The sequence below is a fragment of the Scheffersomyces stipitis genome, chromosome 6 (assembly GCF_000209165.1).
Source record: "Scheffersomyces stipitis CBS 6054 chromosome 6, complete sequence".
Lineage (NCBI taxonomy): Eukaryota > Fungi > Ascomycota > Pichiomycetes > Serinales > Debaryomycetaceae > Scheffersomyces > Scheffersomyces stipitis.
Genome location: NC_009046.1, coordinates 281,253 through 296,281, shown reverse-complemented (window position 1 = coordinate 296,281; position 15,029 = coordinate 281,253). Strand labels below are relative to the sequence as shown.

General features: G+C 42.1%; 6 protein-coding genes across 6 annotated transcripts; 1 reads left to right on the top strand and 5 right to left on the bottom strand. All coding sequences in view use genetic code 12, as the record gives it.

Moving 5' to 3' along the window:
* Positions 1–142: 142 nt before the first annotated feature.
* On the bottom strand, positions 143–1,608 carry ARO7 (the record flags this gene model as incomplete). The annotated part of the gene is made up of 1 exon (XM_001385361.1): positions 143–1,608. The coding sequence occupies one exon, from the start codon at positions 1,606–1,608 to the stop codon at positions 805–807; it is 804 nt and encodes a 267-aa protein (XP_001385398.2). The 3' UTR covers positions 143–804.
* A 410-nt stretch (positions 1,609–2,018) lies between these two features.
* PICST_32638 (predicted protein) lies at positions 2,019–2,831 on the bottom strand (the record flags this gene model as incomplete). Its single annotated transcript, XM_001385360.1, has 1 exon — positions 2,019–2,831. One exon carries the CDS (start codon positions 2,829–2,831, stop codon positions 2,019–2,021), a length of 813 nt encoding a protein of 270 aa, XP_001385397.2.
* Positions 2,832–4,233: 1,402 nt separating this feature from the next.
* On the top strand, positions 4,234–5,643 carry PICST_48836 (predicted protein; the record flags this gene model as incomplete). Its single annotated transcript, XM_001385707.1, has 1 exon — positions 4,234–5,643. One exon carries the CDS (start codon positions 4,234–4,236, stop codon positions 5,641–5,643), a length of 1,410 nt encoding a protein of 469 aa, XP_001385744.2.
* A 43-nt stretch (positions 5,644–5,686) lies between these two features.
* On the bottom strand, positions 5,687–6,552 carry PICST_68010 (predicted protein). Its single transcript, XM_001385359.1, has one exon. It carries the CDS (start codon positions 6,548–6,550, stop codon positions 5,804–5,806), a length of 747 nt encoding a protein of 248 aa, XP_001385396.2. The 5' UTR covers positions 6,551–6,552; the 3' UTR covers positions 5,687–5,803.
* A 167-nt stretch (positions 6,553–6,719) lies between these two features.
* On the bottom strand, positions 6,720–11,536 carry MDR1 (multidrug-resistance transporte; the record flags this gene model as incomplete). The annotated part of the gene is made up of 2 exons (XM_001385358.1): positions 9,845–11,536; positions 6,720–6,786 (listed from the first exon to the last, which is right to left on the bottom strand). The coding sequence occupies exons 1-2, from the start codon at positions 11,476–11,478 to the stop codon at positions 6,720–6,722; spliced, it is 1,701 nt and encodes a 566-aa protein (XP_001385395.2). The 5' UTR covers positions 11,479–11,536.
* A 1,150-nt stretch (positions 11,537–12,686) lies between these two features.
* Positions 12,687–14,510, bottom strand: MDR2 (multidrug-resistance transporte; the record flags this gene model as incomplete). The annotated part of the gene is made up of 1 exon (XM_001385357.1): positions 12,687–14,510. One exon carries the CDS (start codon positions 14,508–14,510, stop codon positions 12,687–12,689), a length of 1,824 nt encoding a protein of 607 aa, XP_001385394.2.
* Between the last annotated feature and the right edge of the window lie 519 nt (positions 14,511–15,029).

Below are 15,029 nucleotides of genomic sequence, written 5' to 3'. Positions count from 1 at the left end.
CCATCAGTCTTTCTTTTTCACCGTAAGCAACCCCGTCGATGATCCCTTCTTGACTTTTTGCCAGAACGGGCTACCCTCTGAGTCGCTCATCGCTTCGTATTCTCCACCGTTGACTTGGGATAGCTGTGCTGCATACGGACCTACCAAATCGGGGAATAGTATGGATTAGGCAATGCACGAGAAGGCAATTTATCAACCTCAAGTGAAAACTCCACAAACCCAACACAAACCGGCGAACCGTCACAAACCCCAGTTGCTAAATAAAGGAGTGCAAATTAAGGAGTGTAAATTAAGGAGTAGCGCTGGCATTGTGTTAGCATTGTGACACGTAACAGAGTTGTAGCATGTAGCAGTGTAGCATGTAGCAGTGTAGCAGTGTAGCAGAACTGTATCACTGTAGTGCTCGACACAATACAGCTGAATTACTGGCAATGACAAATATTACAATTTCGAAAATAGCAAATTACATTAACAAAGCAAATGAGTACTTATCAGCATAGCCGTCTAATTGCATAATTCGCAATTACAGAAAATATCGACGATGATCCCTAAATATTGTTGAGCTGCTATTTGCTGCTGCGCTTGGTTTGTCTTGTCTATTATTTCTATTATTACTTGTAGATTAACGCTGCTCATACTAAACATGAATTTGCACTCTATGATGATGTCATGTCGGTATATTACCGACCCAGCCCTATGGCGTGTGCCTTATTTCTAGTCTCGCAGGCATCGTTCGCCGACATGAAATTAGTTGCTCTCACCGACCCTCTATCCGAGGATAACCTTCCAGTGCGGCTGCCCAATCTAGACGTATTTTTCAATCTGGCTCTGGTCCTCGTCCTCTAGTCTTCTCAACAAGTAGTCAATTTCTACCTTCTTGGTTAAGGGAATGATCCAATCCTTGTACAACTTGGCAATGACCTGTGGATTGATTTTACTCTGCGGATTTTGGCTGTATCTCAAGGAAGGGTCCACACCGTAGCTCTCAGCCTTGATCACCAATCTCTCGAGGATCTTCTGCTCTACGGCGCTGTTTGTGATGGATGCCTCGATGCCGTCCACATCAGCTTCCTTGATCAACTTGATGTATAAAGGCTTGTCGTTCTGGTACTTGGCTTCGGCTACAAACTTCCCAAAATGGATTCTTCTGGATATAGCCTGTAAGCACTCGATGTCCTGAGTCAGAACCGAACCCAAGTTCTCCTGTTGCTCTCCTTCTTTACAGCTGATCTGCGGCACAATCTCTTCAACGTAGAACTTCTTGATGTTGTCGTTAACGTTGATTTCGTCAGCATAATTTGCCAAGATCTTGGGGTAGTTAATCGATGGAAGAATAGTGGGCAAAAGATCGTTAGGAAAGAAGGGAGTTTCGTCGGGCGCTTCGTATCTTCTGATCTGCGAATGTGCCCTTTCCATCTGTAAAAGAGCCCAGTCCAAGAACGAGCCGTTAAAGTTGGGAATCTTGAACTTGTTGGGCTCGTAAACAGATGGCGACGAGAAGAATTGCGACCGCTCAATGAGATCAAATACAATCGAATCCTCCATCCTTACCAAGGCTTGACGGATGTTGTTCAAATCAAGAACTGTTTCGGGCTTTGTGAAATCCATACCGGTTGTTTTGTGTAGTCTATAGAAACCTAGTATTGTAGACTCTTATCGGGAACGTCTAGGTGAAAAAAATAAAGTATACTCCAGCCTGGTATTGCTATCGCGTGTCGATTGAATTTTTCAGTTGAAGAGTCATTGCGCAGACTTGTTTTTGCGTTACTTATCTCCACATAATGCACTATAAACGGATAATTAGGGATAAATGTGAATATCCGACGGACTACAATATGTGTTGGTTTTGGATATGCCAACAGCAAACCACCTCCAAGCGGAGGTAGTACCACAACATCACACAATTATGAACTTTGTTTGAATCCATCTATAAATAAATTTACATATATATAGATATATTGATAACAATGAACTCAAATAGTGAAACTCCTAATAACCGCAGAAATTGATGGTATGACCTACTTTTCCACCTTCTGAGCGTATTTAATCAAGAGCTCGTCGTCCTGGTTTTTCAAATCAGTGTCGTCTACAATGTCACCTTTCTCTTTCATTAATAACGTTGATCTACGAGATATGAGAAACCGTCTCATTCTATCCAACGGCTGCAATCCATCTCCGTAGTTGTCTGTACTGTGTTGAAGATCTTCCATAACTTGCAAATTTGTGAGTCTACTTTGTAACAAATACTCATTGGTTCTGTCAAGAGCCAACATGATTTGAAGTGAAAATGCCAACAGTGCTACGAGTAGCACTCCAGCCAAGATCTTGTACTTGTTCTTTTCTAGCTCTTCCTTAGTAGGTGGAGCTCTGTTATATTTCATCTTATAGTAATCTTCCCAAGTACCAGCCAGCCAGAACTCTTCATCAGCCTTAAAGCTTTTGGAAGACCTATGGCCCTGGGCCCTTCTGTATGCTTCATAATTCTGTTTACTAAATGGAGCTGTGTTTTGATTGTATCTTGGAGCTTCGTCCCAATTGTTCGTGGTATAGCGTCTGAAAGCTACACGACGTCTGGGATCTTTCAATATATCATATGCCTCTTGAACTTGGTCGAATCTCTGTCTTTTGATATTTTCGGATAGCAACGAGCCCTTGTGGTATATCTGGAGATTCTTGGATAAATCCGGATGGTACAACTTCACATACGATACGTATTTCTTCTTGAGCAACTTGTTCATTTCCAATTGCGACAAACTCATGTCACCGTCTGAGAGATCAAAGATCTCGTATGGGCTGGGATTCCTTTTGTTGGGCCAAGGATGAAGATTCATTCTCTTGTGATGATCTATTTCTCCATCTCCATCTGCTCTTGTAGCATAATACCGTGGTACAAATCTACATCGAACTATCAGCACTCCTATACGATGTGCCGGTTTGGCTACAACAAACATCTTGGGTCTGGATGGGTTGCTCTTTGAAATAAGTGACACCGTCTTATCGCGTTCTTTTTTAGGCTCGTACGGATTTTCTGATATAACCGATTTTTCGGGATTTCGCGGGGTTTGCAGCAATTATTCCAGCCAATAGAATAAAATGAATCGATAAGTTGCAGCCATTTCCAGTGGGCACAAGTAGTTCATTTTGCATTTACTAGCAGAAGTTTGTACAAGCAATATTTTCAGTTAAATGGTTGCATCTGTTTTTAAGTAGCTGCAAGTTTTCATTGTTGGTATTTTAGCTAATTATTTGTAGATAGGAATTTCTATTCATAAGTTGAGTCCACTGCTCTTGATTAGAAGAAAATCGCGTAGCCCTGCTCCGCAATTCTGTTTAATGGTATTAGATATTCCTTGAGCTCTGAAATAATATTTGAAATTCAATAGAATATTCAAAAGCTTGCAAACAGCCACTATTTGCGCCTGTTTTTCGTTATTGTTTCTTAATTTTCTGGAAATAGGGCAAAATGTCCAAAAAAAACCGAACCACCTTCTTGGGGTGAACGATCACATTCTTGTTCTCCACTTTAGGTGTCCTGTCAATCCTTCTTACCGAACCTAGACCACGAACTGACGATGACATAGTTATGGAATCGCGTCCATCCTCGCAAAAACCTTCGGAACACTTTCCAGAAATGGAAGTCCTCCAACAATCAGCCAACTATATATTCGACTTGGCAACAAAATACATGGGAAAGGAAAGCAGGAAATTCGGAAAAATTTAGCTAGAATGTCCCCCAACATGTTCGTCCACTTTTCTTCTAGATTCCTACGGGCATAAATTGTACAACTAAATACATGAATATTCACTTAAGCTAGTTATAGAGATTGCACAGAAAAAAACAAGAAAGACGATACCATATGGGTGGAGGCGACTTTCAACGAGATAGACTACATCCCAACATGGTCCAATCTCACACGGTTGGTGACCTCAAAAGTCATGAAATCAGATAGTAGGTATCCCCCACTGATCGCTATACCTCCAAAGAAGGGTTTGCGAGCTACTCCCCATCAAGCATCAAATCCTGTGCGAAAGTCACCCAAAGCGGAAGTGAGCCCGCTGCGAATTGCTATATTTTCTTTAGGCTGCAACAATTCACATAAGAAAATTATGCGGGGCAGTATGTGGTACATACTTCCACGAAAATTGTTCCGGACGAACATCTTTAGGTATATAATCATTGGAAAAGTTCTGTGGTTTCATGATTTATTTCAACAATAACACACACTCCATCCAATGACTCCAACAAAAGTAGTTACCACTACAGAACCTCCAGATCTTGAAAACAGATTTATCGATATCAAACGTAGTTTGGTTTCTCCGGAAAATATCGAAAAGGTGACTCAAAGCTGGAAGCGATTGCTTAGAGCATTGGAGAAACAGGCTGATACCATTTCTGAGGAGGGCCCCAAATACGTTCCACAGGTTGACTTTAAAGATATTGTTGCCAACAACAATCAACTTCCTGACAATGTATCTGCACTTTTTAAGGAGAGAGGTACATTAATGATCCATAATGTAGTTGATGAAGAACAAATAGACACTTGGTTCAACGAGTTAGTTGGTTTTTGCAAAGAACACCCCGAGACTGCTGGTTACACCTATCCTAATCCAACTGCATGGTATAATGTTTTTTGGTCGAAACCACAATCTGAAGCCAGATTCCACCCAAATACCCGTGCTTTATTCAAAGCTATGGCAAACCAATTCCATGTCGAGAACGAAGATCTGTTGATTGATATCAACACCCAGGTCGTCTACGGTGACCGTATCAGGATCAGAGAACCTGGTTCTGTTGCTTCATTGAAATTGCACTTGGACTCCAGTTCCATTGAAAGATGGGAAGATGAGCACTACCGTCAAGCATACCATGAAATATTGGAAGGAAACTGGGAAGAATGGGATGCATTTCGTCTTGATGAAAGAACTTATGCAAACGAAAACCTTTATGAACATGTTCTTACTGGAAAATCGACCATCTGTTCAGCATTTCGCACTTTGCAGGGATGGTTGGCACTTAGCAACAACAAATCTGGAGAAGGTACTTTAAGAGTCTTACCCAACTTGAAGATGGCAATGGCCTATATAATTCTTAGACCATTGTTCTGGAGAGACCCAGTTAGTGGTGATATCGATGATTATGAAATTGATTTGGAAACACCAAAGTTTCCTGGTTCCGTTCCTTCTACTGGTCAATTGTTTCTTCCAGAAGAATACTTTCCACATTTGTATCATCAGAAGTCTGTTATTTCTATCCCAGACGTTCGTAAGGGAACATTTGTCTTTTGGCATGTAGATATCCCCCATGAGGTAGACAAGGAACACAACGGTGAAGGTCATTCAAGTGTTTTCTACTATGGTCAAACTCCATTGTCTATCACTAATATTAGGACAATTTTAGATACCAAGAAAGCATTCTTAAACAACAAGTCTCCAGAAGATTACAGCTCTCAGTTGTCTGAAACAGAGAAGGCAAAAGAATATCAAGGCGCGGATATCAACCACATTAAAAACATTGAAGGTATGAGATCAATGGGATTAGAACCATTTGATGTTAACGAACCATTCTTAACAAAAGGTCAAAGGGAGGTTAGAGCATTGGCTAATGAAGCTTTAAAAGCGGGTACTTTTGATCCCCATTCGTAACCTTGCGAAAATATTCTGCACGAAAAAAGTACATTATTCATCATCCATTGTATCATTGAATTTAACTTAACCTTTACTAACTAACAAGAAGAACTATAAAACAAAACACCATTTCCAACATAAATTTAATACAAGATGAAAGCAAAACAACAAAAGAAAATTAAGCCAAGGAAATCGCATAATCTTCCTTGACCACAAACTTTTCCCAATCATTAGTAAAGCCTAAGAACAATCCGTCATTCTTAGGATTCCCGTCGTCAATAGTTTTACGAACATATCCATAACTATTGTCGTCACTCTGCTCTAAGTCTCTTCTTTTCCAAATGTCCAAGAGAATCTTTCTGGTCCTTCCAACATTACCTAATGTTGTCTTTTCCAAAATGTCCAAAATTTGTAAAGCCAAATACCTCAATTCTTCACAATCTTTACTCAAGCTCAGAATTTCCGAACTGGCCATGAAAACAGACCAAAGCAAGGTGGAGTACCACTTGAAGTCGTTCTTGATAACTATGAATTCCAAAAGAGAGAATATCTGTTTCACCAATTGCTGAATCATTTCATCTTCTGGCGTCTTGTTTAATAAACAACATTCCAAGTAAACGACGGTGGATAATCTCTTTACCTCACAAGAAAGTAAGAAACAGAATTCTTCCACCTCCATCTCAGAGTTGATTAGACACAATTCAGCTTCAGCTGGAGTGCTGGGTTCGGAAGATGCGCTCGGTGTACTCAACAGTTCTGGAATTAACATAGTTTCCATCAAGTTTAGACTCATCAGGTCCAATTTACGTCTCATTTCATTACAGAGAATCTGATAGTTGGTTTCACTAATTCCCTTTGAGAATCTTTCGAAGGACAAATCGGTGATATCAGAAATGATATTAAGCAAACGTCTATCACAGCCCATCCAAGACACCAAATTGACCTTTTCTATTTTAGACACTTGCAAATTGTTCTCTTCTTGTTGTTCCTCTTCTTCAAATTGAAGGAAGAAACTATTATTATCTTTACAAGCAGTTCTACCGATAGACTCTTGGTAATCCAAAAATTCTAACGAGAACTTCAAGAGAGAGTATTCAAGCGAATTGTGGGGTAAATTGAACTGTGGATCGTTGATGATCTTTTTGCACATTTTTAAGTAAACTGTCCACTGACGATTGCAGTCGTTTGCAAGTTCGTACAAGATAAGTAGCACAAGAGATATAAGGACATCAGTTGTGTATAGTTTAGGAGAGTGTATTCCACCCTCGTTGAATAAATCGTACAATTCATTTCTGATACGGGCAATACCCATTTCCTGGAAGTATTTTGCTTTCGACATCCAGTTATTGTCGGAAAAGCCGTCCAATTTCGACAAGTATATGGAACCAAGAGAAAGAATAAGATAGAATAAATTATTGTTATTTTGGGAATATTGAACCAAGGATGACAAATCCAAACCTTTTTCAACGACGATGTATTTGTTCAGTTTCTTGGACTGTAGGTTATAGTACTTCGACTGGTTTCCCACTGGGTTAAGAATGGGGGACACGAAGCTAATGTAGTAGGTTAATGCAAAGTTTAAACTCAGAGGATCATCAGTTAACGAGTGAAGGATATCTACGGGGATAATCGACGATTGTAGAGAGGGAACCAACCGGTCAGGCAAGTTTAGTATATCGCGGTACTGGGTATTAATGAACTGCAACTTTCTGATGTTACGGATATTCTGGTAGTAGGAATCTTTACTCCTCAATACAAGATCGCTGCTGGAGTTGGCGTTTCCACCATCTTTGGACCAGACACCTTCTCTACCAAACTTTTTACCTTGTTCTTCGAGGTCTTCTCTGAATTTCAAGGTGATTTTGTAGTTGCATCTGATGCCTCTGGACTTACATCTGGAGCACCTGGGCTTTGTCTCATCACATTTGATTCTCTTGGTCTTGCATTCTTCGCAGCCAAAACGAGATCTCGAAGGCTTTGAGTCTGAAGAGACCGACTTACGCTTTTTAGCGACTTTTGGAGCTTTTTTGGGTTTAGCCTTGGGCTTGACAGGAAGAGGCTCTGGGGTCGGCGAAGGAGCGGAAAGGATCGACGAAGTTGTGGATGGCAAGGTCGAGGTAGAAGCCGTGTCGGAGGCGGTGGAAAATGGACTTAAAGAAGGGTAATAAAAACTAGACAACGGAGACCCAATACTTTCTGGGGAAAAGTTGGTAGAATCCATTTTGGTTGTGGGTTGATTTTTTTGCGGGACTTAAATAAAGCTAAAGCTGAGCTGAAGCAAACAAGATGAAGACTTAAAAGCTGGATGTAAGGGACGTGTAAGAAGTGAAGATGATGTAGATGAAGAAGAGTAGACGTATGGTGTCTGTTTTGTTGGATATGACAAAATAGCTCTTGCTGGAAAAGTTTGCAAATACACGCACAGAACGTCAGTTGAGAGAGCTGGGAAAACTCGAATTTGTATGACTTTGCTCGTCTCACACAAACAGACAGTTCAACGGCAACGCGGAGATACAGTCAAACAGAAAGGCGGCTACAGAAGAAAAAAGTGAGGCCGAAGAAGAGAAGTAGTTCTGGTCAAGAAAACACCTGAGGCAAAAGAGTGAGTTACACAGCGAGAAACAGAAAAAAACCAAAAAGAGTAATATAACTTTTGCTCGGAAAAAGAAAGACTACATGGCTCTTGTTCCATAACCCCAGGCCATTATTTGGCTGGTAGAGCTGATTGCTAGCTGCTAATAATATTAATATTTTCATTAACTAATTCACTGACATTTTCTTTGGGACGGGGATTAACCCTCGAGAAAAATCACTCAGTCACCAGGAAAAATTACCGTGTAAAATGATGCAATTCATGCTGTTGCTGGATGACTGCATGGGGGTCTGTCCCCACTTTTATCTGCTCGCCCTGACCACTGTCTGCAATTCCACAGAGTGATGCTGGGGTTATTTTCTTGTTTACGAGAGGCAGCTGACCAATCACCGCCGACCATCGCTCCATTCCGCCGGATTAGGCTATACGATCCTATGGTGTCACCGTAACCGCTAACAAATTAATCTGGGCTGTTTCGGTGAACTGTCTCAAATGCTGAAGAATACATGTGCCCGATCAATTAGGAAATATCCAAGCCATTCCCCTCCAGTCCCAAAATTCCCTTCACTGGAGAGGGGTCCCCTTCTGCCAGATCTCTACCCCTCGTACTCTATCTAGTCTGTCTAGATAACAGCCATGGCTAATCGTCCTTCTTCCTCTCTCTCTCTGGCTGGCTGGAATTTGGAACTGGCTCTGTTGGTTCAGATGTCCGATCTAAACTGATCGTACGGCCCCAAATAGTACGCACATTTCTTGCCTCTGTAGCTGTAACTGGGCATTTCCGCTGCCCGGTCAACGTCTTTATCCCCAGACAATCTCCCTGGATCTCCTGGCTCCACTGGTGCAATTATCGCAACAATTTTCGCTGCCTCCCAAGCCTACCTTGGCCCTGCCATTGTGGACCATGAAGATAAAGATTGTGTGTGGTGCTCGGCGTCCGACCGCACTTTCCCGAGCATTCGCGATTTCTCGCAACCACTTTGGAGCCATTGTTTCTGAAGATCTCTCCAAGCGGACAATAGAGCCGTTTACACAAACGTGCCGACTTTGGCGCCACCAGTACAACATCTTCTGTTTTCGTAAATTGGCTACTCTAGTCTAGATTTACCCTGCTGGTCTTCTTTGTGTTAGATACTACACGTTACATTTTATCATTTTTCGCTAGGTTGCTGTTTTCCGCTTTTTTGCTGTAGCTACATGTTCTGCATGGCAAGGCGAACAATCTAAAAAGTATGTTTATTCTATATTATTTGTATTGAATTAATGTGACCCCAGTAACTTTGCTTGTATATGTACACGGAAAAACTCAGCAGATTGTAGTTGTTGGAATGATGTTTCACTTAGTGTTATTGTGTCGGAACTGTCGAGATTTTGTCTCTATTATTGTCATTATACGTGCGATCTCCGTCGCAATTTTTATGCATTTACTTGCGGGTAATAGTTGTAGAAGACTCGTCGCCAGATGCTTGGATGCTTCTCTTTTCGAAGTCGGCATCTTCTGCAATTTTGAGAACAGCTGCTTCGGATTGAACGTCATTTGAGTCAGAAGGCGATTCAGATTTTTCTTCTTTTTCTTCTCCCTCTTTGTCTGCAGCATTAGCTGCTCCACCACTCATGTCAGGCAACTTCTTGTTAGTCACGAAGAAACATGCGATGAATGTAATAGCAGAGAGCCCAATACCCATGTAGAACACGTTTCTGATGGCCTTGACAATTTGGGTCTTGACGAAATGTTGAGTGACAGGATTCAACTGCGCAAGGACCGACGTGTTGGACACCAATTCCGAAATGTCAACGTCCTGTAAATCAGACAAGATGGTGGTGTTGGTTGTAGCTTTGAATGCCTTCTTGAAGTAGTTCTTAAACGAAGAGGCGTAGATAGCATCACCAAGATCAGCAGCAAGAGCCGATGCAATGGACCTGCTGAAGTTCAAGAACACAGTGACCATGATAGTAGAACCAGGCGTCTTTGGAGCACAGATTTGCGCACTGACTATAGCAGGCTGCATTTGGGCACCAACCGCAATACCACCGATAATCAAAAGACCAACCTGAGCCGAAAACGAAGAGTCAACTCCAAGAATAGCCAAGAGACCGAAACCAACTGGAGCAAGAATACCAGCAGCCACACTGAATGGTTTGACGTATTTCAGCTTTTGGATTCCTACACCGCTTATTATTGAACACAAGACAACTGCAACAATCATGGGAAGCAAATGCAAACCGGCACCCATTGCACTGGCACCATGTATAACCTGAAAGTAAATAGGCAAGAACACCATGGAAAGGATGAAGGCAGCGAAAACACCGGAAAGTGCAAAAGTGGAGGCAACGATCTGGGGGATCTTGAGCACCTCAACGGCGATGATTTGGTTCTTGGAGAACCATCCATTCCAAATGATAAATGCTATAATAAGAAGACCTCCAAGAACAAAACAAAGAATCACTGCAGCCGAATCCCAGCTGAAATCGCTTCCACCGAAAGTCAATGCTAACAAGAAGATAACACACCCAGAAATCAATAAGAAAGTTCCAAAGTAATCAAAAGTCTTCAACTCTTCCACAATACTAGAGGTGGGTCTAGGAGGGTTGAAAGCCCACAACAAGAAAGCTAGAGCTATACCACCAATAGGCAAGTTGATGTAGAAAGCCCATCTCCAGGACACGTGAGAGGTGAAGGCACCACCAATCAAAGGACCCAAGACGGAGGCCACAGCAAAAACGCTACTGATAATGGCCATACCGATAGGTCTCTTTTCAATAGGGACTACTTCGGAAATGATCACAAACACCATTCCTTGGATACCTGCGGCACCTACACCAGCCAAAACTCTACCACCAATGAGAACATTCATACTCTTTGCAAGAGCACACATCAACGACCCAGCTTCAAACAAAACGATTGCTGTGACCATAGTGTACTTTCTTCCAAAGATAATGGAGAATTTACCAAACGGCTGAATGCATACAGCCATAGCCAACAAGAACCCCGAAGCTAACCAGCCGACCTTGTCAAAGTCATTAAACTTGTTTCCGACAGTGGTTAAAATTGTAGTGACAATGGTTTGATCTAAAGCCACCAAGAACATGGACAAGAAAACGGCGACAAAACAAATCACCAAATGGATACCATGCAAATATTGGTCTTCTCTCTTGGTTCCGTCACCGGCATCACTCTCAATGAAGACTTTCTTTTGCAGCTGCTTTTCAGGATCTTCCACAAGCGCCTGTGGAGCTTCAGTAGACGAATCACGAGACATTGTGTTTACGTCAACTTTAGTAAGGTATTACTGTAGTTAGTGAGCAAACAAAAATTGGACAACCTGGAGGATTAGATGATGTTTAAATATGAGGCTAATGGAACTGGCTATGAAAATAAATTTCACTATTTTTGATAGCTTTTCTCGCAGCCAAATTTCTTCTGAGGTGCATGCCGTGAGTAACTCCGTTTAAACTCCGTTTTTAATTGCTCTGAAATTAAACCCGTCTTCTGGCGCTTGTTTGTGTTGCTAAGTCCTGCATATTCTGACAGAATGCAACCAGTGACAGATTCTTGGAACACAGACGGCGTAACACGCGCCCAGATAGAAACAACTCAAATAACAAAACGGGATCTACTTACGAGAATTTCTGGTTGAATACAAATACTGATTGTAAGGATTCCTAAAGAGCAAAATATATACGAATGACCTACTGTAGAGGTTATGCGCTGGTACCGTGAAAGCTTATTCATACTTAGCAGGCAAAAACCACACAAGTACTTCGGAAGATCTCCGCATCTCAGATTAAGGTTCGGTGCGTGTTGGAATTCCTTCGAAAACGGAGTTATGGTGACATGCTCGGCTGAGATACTTGCATGAGGACAGATGGCAAATAGGTGCAAAACCAAATCTGATATCACTCCGCTATCTCTCCGTTTTCTACGTAACTGCGAAGATGAATGTAAGCTTAGTAACCCTCTAGTTCGCCAACTCCGAAAATCCGTGCCACCTCCCAATGTACCTTCCGTCATACTGAAGTAGATTTCTCTCACCAGCTGCGGTTCTCCCAAGGAGCTCCCCTTTCGTAGTGTTCCAGTCATGGAATTGGATCTTTTCCCATTGCTTCAACTTGTCCTCTCTGGTATATTCCAACCTTTGTAACGCAGGAGAGTCCAAAAGCTCGGGGTCCATCTCGGAGTTGTCGCTGGGGTTGCAAAAGTAAATAACCACAAGCCGGTTAAATCCCCTCTGATCCACAGGAGGCTCGACAACTCTGTGGAGACAAGCCTTGAAATGTCCACCACTGATGAACTCAAGCGCATCCCCAATATTGACAATCAAAAATCTTCGCGATGAGCAACATATCTCCACGCTCCAGTGTAGACATCCATAATCTGCAAGGCCAATATTGGGTGATATTGTATCGGGTTTGTTGAGACTTTGTCTCTATTATATTGTCATTATTCATGGATCCAGTTTTTTGGCATTTACTTGCGGGTAATGGACGTAGAAGACTCGTCTCCAGATGCTTGGATGCTTTTCTTTTCGAAGTCTGCACCTTCTGCAATTTCGTGGACAGCCTCAGACTGAATGTCATTTGAATCAGAGGTCAATTCAGTTTTTTCTTCCTTTTCTTTTTCTGCAGCATTAGCTGCTCCATCACTCATCTCAGGCAACTTCTTGTTAGTTATGAAGAAACACGCGACGAATGTAATAGCTGCAAGCCCAATTCCCATGTAGAACACGTTTCTGAGCGCCTTAGCAATTTGCGTCTTGACGAAATGTTGAGTGACAGGATTCAAGTGTGCAAGGAGCGACGTGTTGGACACTAATTGCGAAATGTCAACGTCCTGTAAATCAGACAAGATGGTGGTGTTGGTTGTAGCTTTGAATGCCTTCTTGAAGTAGTTCTTAAACGAAGAAGCGTAGATAACATCACCGAGATCAGCAGCAAGAGCTGATACAAGGGATCTGCTGAAGTTCAAGAGCACAGTAACCATGATAGTAGAACCAGGCGTCTTTGGAGCACTGATTTGTGCACTGACAATAGCAGGTTGCATTTGCGCACCAACGGCAACACCACCGATAATCAAAAGACCAACCTGAGCCGAAAACGACGTGTCAACTCCAAGAATAGCCAAGAGACCGAAACCAATTGGACCAAGAATACCAGCAACCAAACTAAATGGTTTGACGTACTTCAGCTTTTGGATTGCAACACCGCTGCAAATTGAACTGAGAACAACTGCAACAATCATGGGAAGCAAATGCAAACCGGCACCCATTGCACTGGCACCATGTATGACCTGGAAATAAATAGGCAAGAACACCATTGAAAGGATGAAGGCGGCGAAAATACCGGAAATTGCAAAAATGGAGGCAACGACCTGGGGGATCTTGATCAACTCAACGGCAATGATTTGGTTCTTGGAGAACCATCCATTCCAAATGATAAAGGCTATAAGAAGAAGACCACCAAGAACAAAACATAGAATCACTGCAGCGGAATGCCAACTGAAATCGTTTCCACCAAAGGTTAAAGCCAACAAGAAGACAACACACCCGGAAATCAATAAGAAAGTTCCAAAGTAATCAAAAGTCTTCAACTCCTCCACAATACTAGAGGTGCATTTAGGAGGGTTGAAAGCCCATAACAAGAAAGCTAGAGCTATACCACCAATAGGCAAGTTGATGTAGAAAGCCCATCTCCAGGACACGTGAGAGGTGAAGGCACCACCAATCAAAGGACCCAAGACGGAGGCCACAGCAAAAATACAACTGACAATAGCCATACCGATAGGTCTCTTTTCAATAGGGACTACTTCTGTAACGATTACAAAGACCATTCCTTGGATACCTGCAGCACCTATACCAGCCAAAACTCTACCACCAATGAGAACATTCATATTTTTTGCAAGAGCACACATCAACGACCCAGCTTCAAACAAAACGATTGCTGTAACCATAGTGTACTTTCTTCCAAAGATAATGGAGAATTTACCGAAGGGCTGAATGCATACAGCCATAGCCAACAAGAATCCTGAGGCTAACCAGCCAACCTTGTCAAAGTCATCGAACTTGTTTCCGACAGTGGTTAAAATGGTAGCGACAATGGTTTGATCTAAAGCCTCTAAGAACAAGGACAAGCAGACCGCGATAAAACAAAACACCAAATGAATACCATGCAAATATTGGTCCTCTCTCTTGGTTCCGTCACCGGCATCACTCTCAATGAAGACTTTCTTTTGCAGCTGCTTTTCGGGATCTTCCACAAGCGCCTGTGGAGCTTCAGTAGACGAATCACGAGACATTGTGTTTACGTCAACTTTAGTATAGGAGTACCGTAGCAGATGTGCAAACAAAAATTGAGACAACCTGGAGGATTAGATCATGTTTAAATATGAGGCTAATGGAACTGCCGATAAAAATAAATTTCACTATTCTTGTTCCATTTCTCACAGCCAAATTTCTCCTGGGTTAAATCTGTTCAAACTCCGACTCTCCATTGTCTCTCTGATCAAAGCCGTAGTTTTGCAGATGTTTGTGTTAGCCAAGTCCTGCATGAGCTGTCAAAAAAATGCAACTGCAAAAGATTCTTGGAACGCTGATGGCGTAACACGCACCCAAATAGAACCAACTTAAATGACAAAACGGGATCAACTTACGAGAATTTCTGCTAAATACGATTACTGTTTGAAACAATTCATAAAGAGCAAGCTGTACATGGATGACATACTATAGAGTTATGCGCTCTCGGTTTTCAGACTTAACTGACAAAACCACACACGTACTTCGGAAGATCTCCGCATCTCGGATTATGGTACAATGGT